The sequence below is a fragment of the Pseudorca crassidens genome, chromosome 17, assembly GCF_039906515.1.
Source record: "Pseudorca crassidens isolate mPseCra1 chromosome 17, mPseCra1.hap1, whole genome shotgun sequence".
Classification (NCBI taxonomy): domain Eukaryota; kingdom Metazoa; phylum Chordata; class Mammalia; order Artiodactyla; family Delphinidae; genus Pseudorca; species Pseudorca crassidens.
The window spans coordinates 9,054,005-9,073,834 of NC_090312.1; the positions used below are offsets into that span (position 1 = coordinate 9,054,005).

General features: G+C 49.7%; 2 protein-coding genes across 4 annotated transcripts in view; one reads left to right on the forward strand and one right to left on the reverse strand.

The window, feature by feature from the left end:
• TG (thyroglobulin) overlaps positions 1-19,830 on the reverse strand; it is a 242,487-nt gene that overhangs the window by 59,602 nt on the left and 163,055 nt on the right. The gene's annotated exons all lie outside the window — the stretch shown is intronic.
• SLA (Src like adaptor) overlaps positions 1-19,830 on the forward strand; it is an 83,687-nt gene that overhangs the window by 52,424 nt on the left and 11,433 nt on the right. For 2 of the 3 annotated variants that reach the window (XM_067711215.1, XM_067711214.1), the window contains exons 3-5: positions 8,614-8,754; positions 17,828-17,927; positions 18,756-18,842. In XM_067711215.1, coding sequence (XP_067567316.1) covers positions 8,694-8,754; positions 17,828-17,927; positions 18,756-18,842 — 248 coding nt within the window. In that variant the 5' untranslated portion in view covers positions 8,614-8,693. The remainder of the gene's footprint in view (positions 1-8,613; positions 8,755-17,827; positions 17,928-18,755; positions 18,843-19,830) is intronic. The other variant, XM_067711216.1, reaches the window with a different exon arrangement.

Below are 19,830 nucleotides of genomic sequence, written 5' to 3' on the forward strand. Positions count from 1 at the left end.
CTCCTTCCTCCCCAAGAGTTCCAAAGGAAATAAGTACACTGGGTCCGAACCACTTCCTCCTATCTGAGAACCACGAAGGGAGGGGTCTCATTTCATTACGGTAACTTGAGCTACAGACAGAAACTGTGTGGCCTCAAAGTGGCTCACTATTTTTGTCAAACAGCTTTGCAAAGTCACACTTCCCTCCTTGGCACCATCCAGGCAGCTGGGACCATGGCCGGGGGGCTCAGGGTTGGGGAGGGGGGAGGGAAGATGGGGAGACTCAAGGAGCTTCAGAAGAAAGTGGGAGTCGTCCTCCCAACTGTGCTCAGGGGCAGAGGGCCACCTTGAGAGGGTCAGGCTGCCCCTGAAAGCACAGCCCCGCCTGCCTGCACTGTGCTGGGTACTTGTAGATGGTAATTTTATCCACTCGACTGAATTCAGTGAGCGCTTACTATGTGCCAGGCACCTGCTAGGTAATGATTTTTCATTGAGCAATATAATAGACATGGGATCGTGTTCTCAGGGAGTTTATAACCTGGGGTTGTTAAAGAAACAAATACATAATGACGAACAGTGGTGTGAGCCACGAAGGGGACCGAGCCCAGGACAGAGAGCAGAGGGGAACCAGTTGTCATTGAAGTCTTTAAGTTTAGTTCTCACGTGAACCCTGGCAGGCGGCCGCGCTCCTTCTCAAAGTACAGATGTGCTATCTCCCCTACTCTTCCAGACTCCAGACCTTCCAAGTCACATGGACAGTCAGCTAAAAAATACATCCTCTGAACAGAACTTCTAAGCACCCAGGGTTCAGGACCCACTTCCCAACATACCACTTTATCAATATGCCTATTGGTCCATCTACTGAACACCTGTGATGTACCTGACCCTCTAGCACACAAGTGCCGTGATCTTGTCATAAAAAGGGGTCGATTCAGCTTTATGGAACCGTCTGTCCATTTCCTTATGCCTCAGAGCAGAGTATTTAAGAGTCAGGCTCTGGAGCCAGACGCCTGGGTTCAAACCCTGCCTTCTCTTTTACCAGCTTGGTGATAAACTCGGACAAGTGATGTACACTCTCTGGCCTGGGTTTCCTCAATCATACAAGAGGCATAATGACGGTGGCGTGTCTCTCGCAGGCACAGTGTCTCCTCAGTTTCCATCTATTCCTTTTATTTCCTTATGGAACATCTACCGTGTTCCAGCTCTGAGTGAAAACAGACTTCTGTCTTCACGGCACTTACAGTCATTCATCAAACAATCACAGAAGTGAGTGTCAGAATCATAATCTACTTCAGGTGACGCCGAAGAGATAAGGATGGAATGGTGAGCTGAAAAGGAGTAGCTCGGGGGTCCTCACCCCGGGCACCTGTGTGTTTCGACAAGTGATTCACGCGGGGCTCAGCACATGCAAATGCCGTTAGGAGGCAAGATATGAATTTTCATCTCGCTCCATAAGCTTATGAGCCTTGCTGGTGGTTCGTGTGTATGACCCAAAAGCAAAACTAAGTCTTGCTGGGAAAAGCGATGTAATAGAGGAATCACTAACTTCATGATCCCTGGGCCCACGTGTCCAGATGCCCTCCTCTTTCTAAGGAGTCCTGCATTTCCCAAGCATCCAGATTTGAAATGAAAGGAAAAGCCTATTTCATATTCACTGTTGTCCCATTCTGTCCAATTGTGTATCTGTGTGATCTAACATCAAAATAATTGTCTTTACGACTGTTTTCTCATTGCCAAGGATTATTCTCATTGCCCAGGATTCTCATTGTTAGCTTATAGGTTATGAGGGTATCCAGGACCCGGCCTGGGGCCTGAACCTCATTTGGACCATTTTTTGTCAGATGTGTTCAGTGTCCAGCAGGCTCACAGACTGGAGGTACCATATCCCACCAGCCCTGGGTATTGGCTGTGGCGGGGGGACTCTGAGTATGAAAAGCTGATCTAGAAAAAAAAGAAATGGGAACATTTGAAATTTTGCTTCAATGACGTGTTAAAAGCCATGAAGGGAAGGAGAGATGGATGCACGGGCGGGCAGATGGATGGATACATGTGCTCACACGGATCCCGTAGGTTTGGGGAGAAGGCACTTGCTTGTAGCACAGTTATTGTCAGCAGAGAGTTGAGCCACAGAGAGCCCCTTGCCCCTGTCCCGCAATGTGCTCGTTTTGTAACACCTACTCTCTAATCCTTACTCGTGAAAAATCCAGCAAGGCAGATATGGTTATGCTCGTTTTTTAAAATAAAAACAAACAAAAAACAGTGGAAAGAAGTTTAGTGACTTCCTAAGAGGTGAAACTGAGATTTGCCCCAGCACCAAGAGGTCCCAAATCTGGCTTCTTCCTACGACATCCTAAAATGACCATAAACTGTTTTCTAGGATGCATCCACCCTGGTCTTAGGGTAAAGCCAAGCCTCCCTTTTATCCTGAGGGCATATGAGATCCCCTTCCAGACACCCGAGGGTGGAAGGGGCTCGTGGACATGTGGTTCAGTGCTGGCAAATGGGCAATGGCTCTCTGTGGTGGACAGGGTGCTGGACAGGGGGTCATAGCACTTAACCAAACTTACTGAGCAACACTGAGCAGATGGCTTGCCCTCTCTGAGCCTTTTCTTTGTAATGTGAGGGCACTGAACTGCTCTGTTTCAGTTGGTGCTTTATGATATCCTAGGATCAGGGAGTCCTATCAGGAGAAACAAAGGGGCAAGAGTGCTGAGTCCCCAGCCTCCAACCGGCAGCTTGCTTTGATCTATTTTTCATGTGGAGCTTCTGGGGCAATTTTGTTAAAACAGGTTTCAACCAGCAGACCGTATCGCAGCCTCCTTCTCCATGGAGCGTCAGGAGGAGAAGGTGGGCCTGGGGGGCAGGGAGGACACGCCTGTGGCTGCACCCGCCCGGAGAGGAGAGCAGGGAACGATGTGGGTCACAGGGGTGGTGCACCTGCCAAGCGAGGTCAGGATGTGGTGGGGTGCCCCCCGGAAATCCTGCGAGATCCTTGGCAGGGGAGCCAACCGATGCTAAGGCCCTGTCCCAGCTCTTATTGCCCCTGGTGCGGAGGGCAGACCACAGGCAGCCCTGAGCAAGTACCAAGGCAGTTGGGCGGATACCTGGGACCACTCACGGGGCACGGGGCAGGGGGTGGGGGGCACGGTAGTTGAGGCAAAAGGGCTGTGAGCCATTGTCTGGCCCAACTCTTTCCCCATCATATTTGAGAAGCCGAGGCCCAAGGAGGGGAAGGACTGCTCAAGCTTGCACGAGGCCCAAGGAGGGGAAGGACTGCTCAAGCTAGGTCAAGCTTGGTGACCTAGCCGGCCAGCCAGTACCCCCAAGGGATCCAGCGTGGGTAAATCCGTAGCTATCCCATCTTACCAAACTTATCTCTGCTTAAATATGACCTTAATTTAATCCTCAGAATAACCCCTCAGGGCATGTATTAATATCTCAAATGTCTGCATTTGGAAATCGAGGATCAGAGACGTGCAATAACGCGCTAAAGGACACACAGCCAGTAGGCCAGGGAGCTGGAATCTGAACTCAGGCTTGCTTGCTTTGAAAACCCTCTTTGCAAGGCACCCTCATTCTTCTCTAGTTCTGCTTCTGATTATAAAAGCAATTCAGGCACATGGGAGAAAAATCGGGGCATTTTAGAAAGGAGTAAATACGAAATCGAGAAATTCACCTATAAAATCACTACTCAGAGAGAGCCCTTGGAAACATCTTGGCAATAATTTCCTTTAATATTTTTCTACATATATATGCTAAAGTTTTATAAAATTGAGATAGTATGAACATGACGAGTTTTGTTCGTTTTGGGTTCTTTTTTTCCCCCATAGCATTAATGGTTCTTTAAAACAATGCTTTGAAAGGCTGGAAAACATCCCACACGATTCACTCCTGCCCTTCTGACCATGCCAGGCGACCTAACAGTGGCCATGATAGCTGAACCTGAGCAGGCCCTAACTGGCTTCTCTCTCCTGTCCCTCCTGCCCCGCCCGCCCTTCCCAGCCAGATCCCCAGCCCTGGGCTTCCAAACATTGCCACCTGACATCCAAGAGACCCCTCGGGACCTCTGAGCCCCCTGGACTGAAGTTTCACCCTAAAGTTTATGGTCCCTGAAGCTTGCTTTGATGACCTTTCAAAATCACTTTCCATTGAGTTCTTGGGCTGGACCAGAGGGCAGAGAAGCAGGACAGCATTTCATGGTCAGTTGAGAGCAGGGGTTTTGGGGTCAGGCAGACCTGGTTTAAAACCCATTGGTCCTCTTACTGATCGTATAACCTTGGACACGTTACTTAATTTATGTCGCCTGTAGAGCAGGGCTGCTGTGAGCCACCCAGGGGACGAAGGCTGTACAATGCTGAGCCAGGTGCCTGGCAGAGGAAGGGCTGAGCACCTAAGGTGGTGCTGCTGTGGGGGGTTGGATGTGACGGGTGAAGAGGGTCCCCACCCGGGCCATCTGCTCCCACACCTTAGAAGCAGGTCACGTGGGTGGGCTTCCCGCTGTCACACTCTGTGGAAGAAATACCTAGGGCCAAAGGGAGGGTTCCATCCCTAAGTAGGTGTTCACATTCCAACTGTCGCCAAGGTTTCCCAACTGTCCCAGACCTGCCTTCCCTTGGTTGGGGCCCCTCGAGCTGTCGCCCCCTTGCCATACGATGAAGGGGTTCAGGTTACTTCCTTTCCCACAGCGAGGCCTGGCTTTTAGAAGCACCAAGTGGATAAGATGCACAGAGCTGTCCTGGGATGCTGCCCTGGGAGTGGAAGGCTCTGAGAAGTCTGAGCCCCTGTGTCCACACGATAACGCAGAGCACGTGACAAAAGGATCCCTGATCTGGTCAAACAGAAACCAGCTGGAGACGGCACAGCCCACACTCCTGTGACCTCTCCACGCCAGGTGTCCGCTCAAAGGGTGGCCAGCCATTTGCTGAACAGAGTCCCTCGGGGACCTGGCTTCCAGTGGAGACGGCAGCATGGCCCTGGGAAAAGGACGTGGGCTCTGAAGCCAGGAGGGGAAGGTAGGCCCCTGCATCCCTGGTCTCCAGGGCTCCAGCCCCAGGTGTGTGGGCAGGGGAGCTAACTGGCTGACCCCTACACAGAGAAGGTGAACTGGGAAACTCTGCCTCCTGGGATGCTGGGAAGATAAAAGGCAGTGGCATCTGCTAATTGCCCACCAGGAGGTGGGCATATAGCACACCTGAACTGCCTGGCCTGGATCCCGAGGGATGTAAAGACAAGGCTTGGGTTCTGTCTAATGGGACTTCATAAGAAAGTGACAGTGGGTCTTTTCTCTTAGTAATAATTTTCCAAAGGTCACTGAGTCTTGATTGCTAGAATTGAAAGGGATTCAGTGGCTCTCTCTTTGGAGATCAACTTTTCCACTCATCTCATTTTTAAGAAGAGTAAACTGGGGCCCAAGGTCATGCAGAGAAAAAGAAGCGTTGGTCCAAAGACTGGGGGAAAACGAAGAGGCGGAGGCCAGTTTCAATCCTCTGACATCACAAAGAAAAGGGAGAAGGAAAGCAAGACTGTTCACAGCCAATGTTAATTAACTCATTTCTCTGTGGCTCTCTCCTTATTGTTTCTAGAAGCATTTGTCTCTCATACCCTCGCTCCCACCTCCAGCCACTGCATAAAACTGTCACAGATTAAATCAGATTGTTCAGTCATTTCACTGGGGAGACCCCAGCTCTCAGTCCCTGGAGGCACTTCCGCTCTTCTCAAATCAAAGCCTCTTTCAGATGAGTTCACTCCTACTTGGAGTCGGTAGGAAGCCAGCGAGCAGACCTCTAAGGGGCAGCTGGACCGATGAGCTTTTCTGAAAAGCGCGGGCAGGATACGGTGCTTGCAGCCCAGCCCAGCCCCTGCTCACAGCTTGCGCCCACCTGCCAGACAGAAACAAGGAGAGGACCGAGAACCCGGGCTCCCAGCCTCCACTCCACTTTCTCATCTCGAGACCGTGGGTATGTTTCTTTCCTCGGATGGACCTCAGTTTTCCCATCTGTAAAATGCAATTTTCAATCTTTTGTTTTGTTTTGTTTTTCTATATTGGATTCCCTGAACTCCTCCAAATAGCACACAAATGCCAGAGAAGAATTATAAAGTTGTTAGACAGAGAGGTGAAGTTAAGAGTTCACTTGGATAGATAACAAAGTCTCTCCCCGCGACTTTTCTGGAGTTGTTGATGTAGAGACCAGTGTTGGACATGATGGCTAGAGGCTGTCGCTTGGAAGTGGCTCGGGGAGAAGACGGAGTAGGCGGACGGCTAAGACAAGCTGCAGAGAAGGGGCCTGGGATGCCTGCAGGGGTGGGAGCTCACCTGCCTATTGGTGCTCTGGTCGGGGGAGAAAGGCACAAGCCCTGGGGTCTAGCCGATCGTGGAGGCCAAGCATCAGGCTGCAGGGAGCAGAGTGGCATTGTTCGAGGAGTCAGGTGATGGGGCGGGCGGTGAGGACCCTCAGGAGAGTGAGGGGTGAGGCCAGCACACATTTCAGAGTCATCTCCGCACGAGGGGGCTGCCAGGGCCTCTCCTCCACCTGTCCTGAGAGCTTTCTCTAGAGGCCTGAAGACCTTGGTGATAACAGAGAGGGAGGCTGAGGGACTGGGGAGACTGTGGGCTCTAGAAAGGCACTGGGAGCAGGACGGAGGCAGCAGGTGCCTCTCGAACATCTGTGCATCTCATGTGGGGCGCTGGCCCCCCAGGCAGTCTGCTTGCTTCGCTCCTTCCCTGGACCAACCTCAGGTGGGGCCCCAGAGGCGGTGGCCTTCCCTGTCCTCCGGGTGGGACCCCGTGGGCCACCTTCCTCCGGGCACTGGCTCAGGGTCCTGCACAGGAGACGCTGAACTGCAGGGAATGAGGTTGCCAGTCCCTCCACTGGTGTGGTTTCCCCAGCACTTTTTTGGGAGCACATTTCTGGGAGTGCCTACACCAGACCAGGGACCGGCCAGGGACAAAGAAAACTCGTCCTTGCCCCCTGGAGCCAGGGTGCTGCTGTTAAAACATGCCCCACCTGCAGGAAGGGCCCTGACCTTGCATCGGGAGGGGCCTCACCCTTAAACTATGCCCATTGTGTCCAGTCACAAAGACCAACAGGATCAGAAGACAGGACTCCTCATTTGAGCATGTGGCCCATTCCAGCCACATGTTCTGCAGTGCATCATGAGTTTACAGTTTTTGCAAGTCTTGTCATTTTCTTGGGAACAGCACAATGATACTACAATCTGTTGGCTTGAGTTGTAAGTGATAAACTGTCCATGTAAGTAGTTAAAATAGATTAACTTTCAAAGAACACTCACTCTGGTTTTCCTTGTTTCATAATATACCAGGTATCCCCTCCCCCCAGTTAGGAAGCGCTGCAGACCTCCCTCAGCCTCTGAAAGGCCTTGCTCTGAGAGCATCCATCTTTCTAGTATCTGAAACTGTAATGCATAAAGGAAGGATGTAAGGCCAGGCTGGGGGTTGGACTAGCTGACTTTGGGACCCTTTCAAACTCATGAGGCATTGCTCTTAAACTGGAGACAAACAATGGGGTGGAATGCAAGTTTCCCAGTGGGCTGGACACCGGCTGGGGGATTCTGCCCCATCAACTGTCTTTGTCCCCAGGAGACGGGAATAGTTCTGTCTAAGGATGTGGCCTCCTTCTCTGTGCCTCAAGCAGCCTGGGAGGACACGTCTATGCTGGAATCATTTAAGTCCTTTTCCAAAATACTTATACAAAGACCCAGAATTCAAGCTTTTCTCACTATGGACTAACAGAAAACACACAGTAAATGGCAATAACCTACAAGGATTTTATGCCGGGTCGTGTTCTAAGTGTTTCACAGGCTTTATCTATTAACGTTGCAGCCACACCCAATGTTGTTTTATTATTATTCCCTGAAACAGTCAGGAAAAGGTCGAGAACTTGCCCGAGGTCACCTAGCTTGCACGTGCAGAGCCAGAATTTGAACATTATGGAACAAACCGGAGACTTAGCATCAGCCATTCAAATCCCAGCTCTCCGGTTACATGCTGTGTGACCTTGGGCAAAATCCTTACCTTCTCTGAGACTCAGTTTTCCTTTCTGCAAAATGGGGTTAGGGATGCAGAGATTCTATGATAATCAAAAGTAACAGCAGGTGTCAGAGTGCTGTAGCAGCACGGGAAGCAGGCAGCCAACAAACTGTATTGTCAGGGTTTTTCACTTGTCACCGTTGCTTAGAGCATGTTGAGAAACTCCAACAGAAGAGAGAAAGTGGAAACAGAAAGTACCCTCTTCTCACCCCCTTTTGGTTGTGGAGCCACATAACTCCTGAGTTTTAAGAGCTCCGAATGCCAGGACCCTGAGAGTTGAGGGTCAGGGCTCAGGAGAGCCAGGGTGGGGGGATCTGAAAGGCACTCAGTCTGTCACACAAACACTGCCGGCTGCTTGCTGTCAGCCGTGCGGAGGAATGGAAGCTTTCTCCACCGACAGCACTTGCTAGCAACTTCCCTCTCTGCGGTTTTTCTCTGTCATTCCCTTGATAAAAGAAGTAGAGCTGCACGAATGTAACCAACTTTCACGAATCTCATCTTCACATAAAAACACCCGCCTTTCAAGAAGTGAGCTGCCTGAAAGAATGATGCAGGATGTACTCTAAACTGGGTCATTCTCCACCCAGAGGGCTCGTGGCTCACTCTCCGTGTGGATCCCCTGAGCCATTGGCTTCGAGTGGCTTCGACAGCCCGGGGAGAGAGAAAAATGGGAAACAGCATGCGATCTACCCCGGCGCCTCCCGAGAGGCCTCTGCCTAGCCCAGAGGGTAAGTCTGGCTTCTTTGGCGAAGACGGGGCAATGCGGGTGCTGACAGCTGTTAAAACAGGGCAGTGGGTACGTTGGGCTTCCTTATACTTGTCTCTCTCGCTTTGCTTGCGTTAACATGTTTGTAGTTAAATGTTAAAAAAAGATCCACAATGGTGTCCTGGAAGGATGCCAAATCACTGGCACTTTGCGATGGACCTTCGAAGCAGCTGGTTCGATCCTTTTATTTTTTTAAATAAATTTATTTATTTATTTTTGGCTGCATTGGGTCCTCGTTGCTGTGCGTGGGCTTCTCATTGTGGTGGCCTCTCCTGTTGCGGAGCATGGGCCCCAGGCACACGGGCCTCAGCAGCTGTGGCTCACAGGCTCCAGAGCACAGGCTCGGCAGCCGTGGCGCACAGGCCCAGCTGCTCCGCGGCATGTGGGATCCTCCTGGACAAGGGATCGAACCTGTGTTCCCCAGGGTTGGCAGGCAGATTCTTAACCACTGTGCTACCAGGGAAGCCCTGATCCTTTTATTTTATAGGTGGTGAAACTGAGGCCCACAAAGCAAATGTAATTTGTATATTAGCTATTGGTAGAGTCAGATTTCCAACCCAGGTGGGTCTGGTTCTGAAACCTAGGCTCTTTCGTACCATAGCCTGCCAGCTGTGATATAATATTATGATGGGTATATAATACTATCATGAGTATATGATACTATCATGGGTATATGATATTATCATGGGTATATAATGTTATCAAAGCTCTGCTGGAGTGTTTTCAGTGTAACTTTACGAAGCCAGCCACTAGCCCTAGGAAATCTTCCTGAAAGTAAAGGAATCCTTGTGTCCATTGGTAGGATCACAGGGGACAGGCGTTCTAGGGGGAAGGCACAATGTGATGGGTTAATTGAGGATGACAAGAATCAGCTTTTCCCAGAGATGCCAGGCTGAGCCATTCCCCCGAAGCTACAGAGTCTCGTTCAGGGATGGCCCGAGAGCTGGGAGGGGACATCCGCCATGATGATCTAGGCATGTAACATAATGCAAGCATTTATGATATTAGAGATTATAAATTTGAAACTCAAACAATACAAATTAAAAAATAGGAATTTAATTATTAAAATTTCCTTGTAGCTCATGTAAGGCTGAGAGCAAGGCCATCGAGCTCCAGGTTCAGGGGTGCTGGTGGCCACCAACACCCTCTCCTTTATTTCCTAGCAGGACAGTGTGGGTCCACCTGTGGGTCCTTGAGGAGTTAGGAAGGGGATGGTCAGGAGGATGGGTGACCCATCAGTGTCCCCAGGGTGAGTCATGGGGGATTTGGGACACTTGGGCCTCCCGCCTTACATCACAGTACTTGGGGCCTGGTCCCTCCCTCCTAATGGGGGTGACCCCACCTGGTTCCACCATATCCCCTGCAGCACTGAACTGGGTCACGTTCACAGGCACAGACGCCCAGCATGGTGCGTGCCGAGCACAGCTCCCCATGAGCGGAGCGGGGACGGAGCCAGGTGCCATGACGCTACCTGCCACTCACTCCGTGACTTCCGGGGCCCTTCAAAAAGGAGCCGCCTTCTCACTTTTTCCAAAGTGGAGACCCCCAACTTATGCACAGTCTCATGACTCCTCAGATGTCCCCAAGTGACCATGCACAGACCTTCCTGCTCTGTCCCCGGCTCCAGTAAAATGCGGGGCGATTCTAGCAACCCTCCTTTCCAGCTCCTCGATACCCCTCCCAGACAGAAGTGGGGGAAGACAGGAAGAATGTTCCCGGAGGTGGGACCACGTGATTAGCTGGAGCTGCGCCGTGGGCCCCCCGAGAGAGCGGGGGAAGCTTTTCCCTCCGATGCAAAGCTCAGAGCTGTGTGCAGTCCTCCTGCTGCCGTGGGGGAGGACCTGGGCCCCTTCCCTCACCTCCTCCAACCCAGCTCAAGTCTCAGTCTCCTCCTCTGGTCATGGCCACTTCTGGAGGACCGACACTGCCAGGCCAGGGCGCCGGCTCCAGGGCAGGGGAGGCACCGCCCACGAGCCCATCGTGTGTGGTCGCCCCTCCCACGGGGCTGGCGGGGCTGGCAGGGGCGGCATGCTTGAGCAAACCCCATGAAAACACGGGCCTCCAAGGACTTGCCCATTTGCCTTTATTTTCTCAATGCAAATCATCATGAAATAAGTTTCTCTTTTTCCACTGCGTGGGTGGGAGGTCACCTCTAGAGAGGAGGGAGAGGGGTCTCCCCGCCCCTCCGCCCCCTGGTTCGGAGAATTCCCCAGGTCGCACCCAGTGTGTGACCCAGGCACAACCACATCAAGCGCTGGCGGGGGGCGGCTTTTCCACCCCCCGCCCCTGAGAAGTTTCCTTTGCGATCGGTCCTGACTTGATTTCCTCTTTTCTCTGACACCTAGTTGAATAAGGGACAGGTGGTACAGTTGATGCTACATTAATTAGTCTTGATTCAAATGATGTAGAGAATGTGGGTTTTCATGGAACAAGCACCTCTCAGGTAACACTCCTGCTTACTCATTTGACTGGTCTCAAATACCTAGGCGGTCATGCGGGAGTGCATTGCTTTGGGCCAACAAACAATTAGTGCTTCCTCTGACATCAGCCTGAGTGGTGGGCCTGAGGCCCTAGGCCCCGCACAGGGGTCAGCAGGAGGCCAACCTGTGGACTTCTAGACCAACAAGTGTCCTGAGCAGGATTGTGAATGCTTTGGAATATGGGTTTGCCCATCGGTTTTCTCCTAAACTAAGCTTTCAAGAACATTCCTGATTAGTCTGGTTCCCAGAGATGAATATCACAAACCCAGAGAGGTAGCAGGGCTTGATGGAAATAGGGCAGGTCTGGAAGTCAAATGGCCTTGTTGGGCTTCTCGTATTGTCCCCTGGGAGCTACCTGACCACAGGTAAGTCACACAGCCTCCCACGAGGGAGGCTCTCACATGGAGATCAGAGCGATCCCCCCCCAGCAGTAATGGCAGCACAAAGCAGCTACCTGATACGTGTGGGTAGAAGAACTTTTTTTTTATTTAACTCCATTTAAGGCTATCTGATTGTACTAGGCTGTGTCTAAATGGCCTTCCCCCCAAAAAAGTTTTAAAGTGATAGAATTGGGGATTCCGTGACTTGTTTCCAAATCATCCCAAACAGCTCATTTTCTCTGCAAATTCTACACATGGTTCAGACTCCTGTTTTGGGCCCGACATAGGCGGTACAAAGTTGAATGAGAGCCAGGGAACTCCCAAGGAGTAGGGAAATAGCATATCTCCACCTTAAAAAGAGCATTCAGTCACATTGCTGTGATCTTTTCCCCTCCCCGTTCCTTATCTTCTTATTGCCCTGGCCGAAAGTGAGATCTCACTGGCAGAGGTGGTGACACAAACCCAGACCCCTTCTGTGCAAGGATGGAAATAATGCTAAACTGTGCATTTACATAGCATCAAGGGTGCTGCCAGGGTGGGTAGAAAGAGGGGCGGGTGGGGCTCTGGGGGAGGAAGAGGGGGCAGGGAACCTCAGAGACAGCAGAATACTTCTCAGAGAGTGGTGCTCAGACCACCTGCCTCCATTCCCTGGGTAATCATCAAAACTGCAGATTCCTGAGCCCCACCCTGGACCTGCTTGTGGGAATCCAGGGGTGGCGGGAGGGAGCCGCACACCTGATTTCGTACAAGCCCCCGGTGCATCTTAAGTCCCCTAAAACTTGCAGACCACAGAGCTACCCCTACACCAGCACACAAGGAGAGAGAGAAAGAGAGAGAAGCCAGCTGTCTCCCTAGTGTCTCTCTGTCCTCATTGGTAACATGGGGGTAATTCGAGTTACTTGGTGCTCGGATGTGCCTGCGCATGCCACGTGCTTTAGACACCCTGGATTCTCACACAGTGCAGGGGTGATCCCGATTATCGTTTCAACTTGGCAGTTGAGGAAACTGAGGGACGAACAGGGTTAGTTACTTGCCCGAGGCCATACGGCTGGGATTTGAAGTCAGTGGCCTGAATCTAGTCCCCGCTCTTCACCCACGCATCACGTGCCTGGAGGGGACAGACTTGCAAGAAGCACATGTGTTTTCTGGAGTGAGAGAGAGCGTGGTCACCAGATTTAATGACACAGACACTCAAGCGCCCTTGTGAGGGACACAGACGGGAACCGTGTCAGATCTTTGACTAGATGCAGGTTTCCCATCCGGTCTCACTTACCCCACTGCTGGTACATACTATGGCTTTAGGTGCAACATGATAATTCAACGTTTATATTGAATGTACAACGTTTGTATACTTAACGGATACCATACAAATTATGATTAGTCCATCAAACCCCTGATTTCACATTGCTTAGGAGGGGACTAAAGGTTTTTTGAAACTGAATTTAACATGAAGAGAAATGCTATTAAGTAAGTGGTAGTGCAGGTGGTACTCAGTTGTGACCAGGAGAAGACCAGGTCATCAAGAACGGAGTCTGCGTCCTCTGCTGATAGGTTACCTGGTTCCAAAATGAGGCCCTCAACTTACTGGTTGTGTGTTCTTGGCAAGACTCTCCACCTGGCTGTACTGTCTGAGAGGTCTGCTCAGTCCCATTCTGCCCCATCTGAGTGATGGAGAAGCCAAGAGCTTTCTGGGCCACTGGGTCTCACTTTCCAGCCCGTAATACAGGACCCACAGGTACAAATGGTGCGTGGTAACCAAGAGAACTCAGTAGATCTTCTATCAGGCCAGTCTGCCTAGCCCTGTCTTATTGTTTCGGTGTGTGTTTGGGGGGTGGGGGGTGTATTTCCAGTAAAAGATACTAAAAGTAAGGTCTGCTTTCACCCCTCCCGAGGCCGTGAGTTTGAGCATGACTCAAGGAAATGCAAAAGCAGAAGCTGAACTCACTGGGTTGGTTACTCCTCTCCTGCCGGCGGCACTGAGCTCCTTGTGCCAGCTCTGAAGGCTCCCTCACATCAGCCTTTGTCTCAGTCTGTCAGGGGTCAAGATCAACTGGGAAGAGCCTGGTAACTACGTCTCAAAAAGGCCTGAGTGGCTTAGGCACCCGACTGTGAGCTTGGAAACCCTCATGCTCTCCCCCAGACGTTTTCCTAACATGCCCCCAAGCCTTGGTTCCTTCACCCTTTAAATAAGAATATATGTTCCACAGCATTGTATTGGAGCAAAGGAAGTAAAGAATGGCTGCTTTTGCAAGATGGTTATAAATGGGATCTACTAAAAGGTTTTCAGCATTTTAAAAGAAATGATAATACTACTCTAAGGAATAATAATGCAGAAAAAGGGCCTGTCCTCTTTTGACCACGTAATATTTGTGGCTAGTAAGCTCTGCCTCAGTCTCCTTCCTTTTTTGGATTCATTTCCTATTTTACACTTTTGTGCAGAGTGTTCAATCTGATTCATTTCCGAGTTGAGCTATCACCAATATTTGGTCTCTTGAATTTCATCTTCTGTTCTCAGCAAACGGAGTTTGTTTTTAGAAGATAAGAATATTTTCAAATTTATGGGACTAGAGGCTTTTCAGAATTTAGAACACTACTGGCTGAGACTGGCCTGGATTACGGCATGATAACCCTACCCCGTGCCATAAACATGATACCAGCTGCCACTGATTGAGGCAGGCTCTATACAGACACTTCCTCATGAATCCTAACCCAATCAGATGAAGCCCATTTTGATATTTCCCAGTTTTATACATGAAGAAATCAAGCTCAGATTGGTTAAAAATAAATCTTTCTCCAACTCGCAGAACAATTAAGTTGAGGAGGTGGAATTCAAGCCAGGCCTGATTTATTTCAAAGCCGGTTCTCTCTCCCGAAAATTCTCCCTGGATTCTCTTTTGTCTGCCCTGCACACTATTCTTCACTTAATCTGTTTCCTTATCTTGAGTCTGCCATAATCCCATCTGCTTCCTCTGAGCTCCGCTTCCCTGTATCACTCATTTATCTGACTTAATTCAAAAGCTCTGCTCTCCACAAAGCCAGGGGCTCCAGAAGTCCATAATAGTGTGTTTGAACTTTATGAGCGAACTTAAACTTCCTATCTTGTGTTTATTTCACCGTAGGGACCTAAGCTCAGGGAAGACTTAGCTGGGATCCTGGCCCCCGACCTTGCTTAGAATGGCCGCCCTTCCCACAAAAGTACAAACTGAACTTTCTATCTTCCACTGACTTTGCCTTCTGTTTTTCCAATGCTGGGGAAAAAAGTGATAGGGATGGACCTGAAATCCCTGGCAAATGACCACGCAAAGGCCATAACCTTGAAGCGGAAGCTCCGTTGCAAGATTTTCTCAGCAATGTTTGTGTCATAGCTATAAAAAAAATCATTATTACGAAAATTCCATAGGAAACACAACTCTGTTATTGTAAAATTGAAACTCTCCAGCCCCTTAAGCCTGTTTTCCCCGATTGAAACAATTTTTTTATAATGGGATTTTGTTTTTGTTTCTGTTTTTAGCATTATGAAAAGACGGTTGTTCTGTTTCACAGCCTTACTCTTGAATCAGAGATCAAAGGCCCAGCCCCTCTTGTAGACACACAACGTGTTTCAAGTTTCCATTATCGGCACAGATAAATGCTGTGCCTCTCATTTCCACACTTGTTTTTCAAAAGGGGCTGGTTCTGTGATGACCTCCCCACCCCAGGCTGCCTGCTGCAGATCAGGTTCCCTTCTCCTGGACCCTTTAAAACCTTAGCCCAGTAGCACTTTCCAAGGTCCTAGTAGCATGGGGACCTCTTCATTTGGTAAACCTGCCTTGGGCATTCTGGGTGGGACAGGACCGGTGCTGGGCTAGGGGCCACAAGACAGCTCCTCCTGAGGTTCACAGCCATTCCCTGATAGCCACACAAATGCAAAAACACACACAACCCTGGCTAATTGCCTCCAAGGAAAAGCCCAGGGCCCAAGAGGGGGTACAAGAGGAGGGCTGGGCCTCTCCGGAGCATCAGACCAGCCTCCCCTCTGGGAGGTGACTTCTGAGTTGATAGAGGTGGGAAGGATGAGAAAGGGGACAGCAGAGTGTAGTTCAGGCAGAGGGAACAGACTGTTCACAGGCTCTGAGGATGAGGGAACCTGGCTGGCTGAGAAAAGCATACAATGGCCTATCTCACAGCTTCAGAGGCAGTGGAGACCATGTTACTAACTGGTCCTTTCATATTTGGGAGCAATTAGTCCAGGAAGGACAGATTTCCATCATGAAAGCATTTTCCAACCCCTCATTTCCCAGACTAACCCACACCTCAGAGGGGAAAATGGGTCCACTCTCAGAGTGGCAAATCAGCCTCAGAACCGGGGCCGATTTACCGGGCAGCTGGTCAAACCCACTCACTGCCCAGCACCTTCCTAGGGCCCCTACCTAACACCGTATCTGCAATTTCGTGCTCTTTTTCTTAAAGAGGACCTCCAAATGTGTATAGGCTTCGTGTCCCACCAAGTCTGGACCCATCCCTTATTAAAACTCAGGACTCCGGGCTTCAAGCCCAACTGCAGTGCCACCTCTAATTATTGGACTGGGCCAGAGCTACACAAGGGAAGAACTCTTTTTATAGCAAAGCAGAGTGTGGGGAGGCCTCCGCACAGGCTCAGGGAAGGTCAGAGGCCTCACTGTCAGCCCTTCCCCGGCGCCTCCACTCCTTCTCATGAGCCCTCCCTGCTTTCACTGACTGTGGCCACCGTGAATCACTTGATTTCCATCTCACTGCCTGTGACTCAGCTTCCCCAAGTGAACAATCTGTCTGAGTGCGCTCTTCCATGGTGATCACTCGTTTCTCATTTATTCTTATTCATCCTCATACTTAAGCTCTCTTTCGACTTAGTCTGATAGGGGACATGTGAGTTGGAGACTACAGGACATGTGGGCTCTAAGGGGCAGGGGCTAGAGGTCCCGCATGAGGGTGTCTGGATCCTAGAAAGTGGCCACCAAGCCTGAGGTGCCCAAGTGCTGGCTGGGGTGAAGGGGGCGGGGAATGACCCCTGCCCCCATTAGTGGCCTATTCTCTAGAATGTGAGCTCCGTGACAGCAGGGAGACTTGGCTTGCTTTGTTTGCCATGCTTGGCCTACAGTAGGTGCTCAATAAATAACTGGCAAATGAATGAATAAATGGTATGTTACCCAGAATTTTGAGTTCAGATGCCCAGCAAGCAGACAGACTGATCAACGCAACATCCCAGCAAACAGTGACTGAATTTGCCAATTTGTAGGATATGCTATTTCCCCAGAGACATAGCCCGATATTCCCCTGCAGCTAAGGGATCCGAATTACGGCAAATCACTAAGGCTGTGAAACAAGGCTTTGTTTAGTGTCAGAACGTGACCTCTCATGCTATCTCTTTATCTGTGGTCTACAGTAAGCTGTAGTCACCTGAACCAGAATGAACGAGAGAGCATGCTTTCCTTTTCAAAACTTCACCAGAATTACTTTCAACATGTGTATGATGAGTACTTAATATTTCTTTCACCTTCCCTCCCCAGCAAAAGTCCCTATTAAGTAGATTCCCGACACGGTACCTTCCATTCTACAAGGAAGAAGGGCTTTGTTGAGCTTCAGAGTTAATATCTCCTGACCCTGGTGGGTCCTCAGAACTCACAGAGCCTAAGCCCAACACCCCAACCCTGATACGTTGCAGACATGGGGCCCACAAGCCCCAAGGAGGGTACCTGAGGTGATGGTAATAAGATGGGATGTTTTCACAGCATCTCATTATTCATGGCTGCTGCTACATACTTTCATCTTATCTCATAAAAAAAATCCTGGAAAGAGGTATTATTAGCCCCATTTTAAAGATGGGAAAATCAAGGCTAGGAGGCATTCTAGGACTTGCCCAAGATTATATGGATCAGTAGACACAGGGGCGGACCATGGAGTCAGATCTTATGACCTCAGCTCAAGGACCTCTGGATTCCCATTTCTCAGATGAGAACGTCAGGGCCAGGGCAGGCTTGATCATGAGAGTAGGTCACCTGACCCTCTGGGTTCCTTCAAGCATCCTGTCTCACCATCCCTGAAGAGAGGAGGATCAGCTGAAAATTGCTGTTTCAAAACAATCAAGTGTCTTTAGCTGAAAAGTCCCCAGGAAGATCTTACCTCTGCCTCTACATCCCCTTTGCCTTTGTTTCCCCAGGACTGGACAGCGACTTCCTGGCTGTGCTGAGTGACTACCCGTCTCCTGACATCAGCCCCCCGATATTCCGCCGTGGGGAGAAACTGCGTGTGATTTCTGAGTGAGTGAGCTTTCCAAAACTTCTACAAAGCCCCCAAAAGAAGAACTCGATTTTGGTGGGAATCATTAGATTTTAGCTATAGCTGTCCATTTCCACATGGGCCCTGGTCCTGTTGTGAGGTGAGAAATTTGGCCCATACAACAGGCCTTAATGCTTAATCCTCCTTAGTGCTGCCAGTACTCTAGAGCCTTCCATGGCTCCCCATTGCCTGATGGATAAAATTTAATTCCTTAACTTGGCTTTTGAGGCGCTTTATGATCCAACGACTTCTTCTTATGTTGGCCTCATCTCCCAGACACAGACAGGGTTGATATTATATATTAGTGCAGACTCAGAAAGAGGACACAGAGGTCTGAAAAAAACTTCTGATGATAAACAGAAAGGTATTGCCTTCTAGCCTGTTGTCTCTCCATGATTTAAAATAGGCTATAAAAGAAATAGGGGCTCTGAGCACCTTTCATTTAGATCCTCATTGATGTAGACATGTGAAACTATCTTGGTTAAATCTCAGGGTCTATTTCAGCATAGCAAACATTTATTTTTAAAAAGCCTCCAACTGTGGAAGATCAGCTGGAAACATCATCTGCTCATCCCTGAAAGGTGGCTATTGCCAACTTGTGGGAAGATTTCCTGTTAGCTCAGAATGGGGGAGATACACTTAAAAACTAAATTTTCATAGGGAGAAATTCCAGTTAACATGGCCATTGACAGACCTTAAAAAAGGAACATCCCAATGTATCCCAGGTTAAATCTGATTACTCTCTTCATTCGTTCATTCACTTTGACACTCCCCTATTCACTCTTTTTTATTTGTTCTTGTCCTTCTAGTGAAGGGGGCTGGTGGAAAGCCATTTCCCTTAGCACTGGTCGAGAGAGCTACATTCCTGGAATATGTGTGGCCAGAGTTTACCATGGGTGAGTACATTTCCAAAATAGCATCAATAAAGCATAATCTTTATGCAAGTGACTCAGACATCTGCATAGAGAGATCCCAGCCTGGGACAGTGGAAAGGAAAGTATTGGTTCGAGAGGGTCACTTCTACTCTCAGCTCAGTCCCTAAGGAATGGTGCGACCTTGGGCTAACCTTCCCCTCTCTGAGACTCGATTTCCTCAATAGTAAGACAAATGATGGACCTTGCAGCTCTAATGCGGTGTTCCTGTAGCAATAAGGATTCAGGAACTGTGACCACAGGATGCAGCAGCCAAAAGTCAGTCTAAGTTCAAACCCTGCCTCTGTCACTTACTGGCTGTGTGACAGTGGGCAAGTTGTTCAACATTCTAAGAATCAGTTTCCTTTCCTCACGCGTCAAATAGAGATCATAGTATAGAATGATAGGAATAATAATATACAGTAATGGGACCAAAGTCTAGGGTTGTTAGGAAAATGAGATAGGATAATACATGGAGATCTCTTGAAACCATGCCTGGCTTTACCATCAGCACTCAATACGTAGTAGCTACATTCTTACCAAATCATATCCAGAACACAGAGAACAGGCTCTGACAAAAATGCTTACGTACCCAACCTGACAAATGGAGAAGTCAAGCAGAAAAGGAGACCCTTTAAATAATTGGGCACAGCAGATGAGAAAGCAAGGATGTTGCTTTCCTCTGCAGTTGTGACATGACGGGTGGCCCTGGTGGCCAGCACATCCAGGCCAGGACAGGTGTGTCTCAGCCCTGCTTCCTTGGTGGGGCCTCGCAAAACTTCCTTAACCTCCTTGAGCCACAGTCTCCTCATCTGTCGAGCTACCAAGGCAAGACCTTGGCATATAGGAAGGGAGAAGGGAACTCCACTTTCCATTTGAGGGATCCAGAAATAACTTCCTTACAGTCAGAGAAGGACTCTGCATGCCACCTGCTCACCTGGGGAAGCAGAGCAAACTGCCTGAATATTTGAAG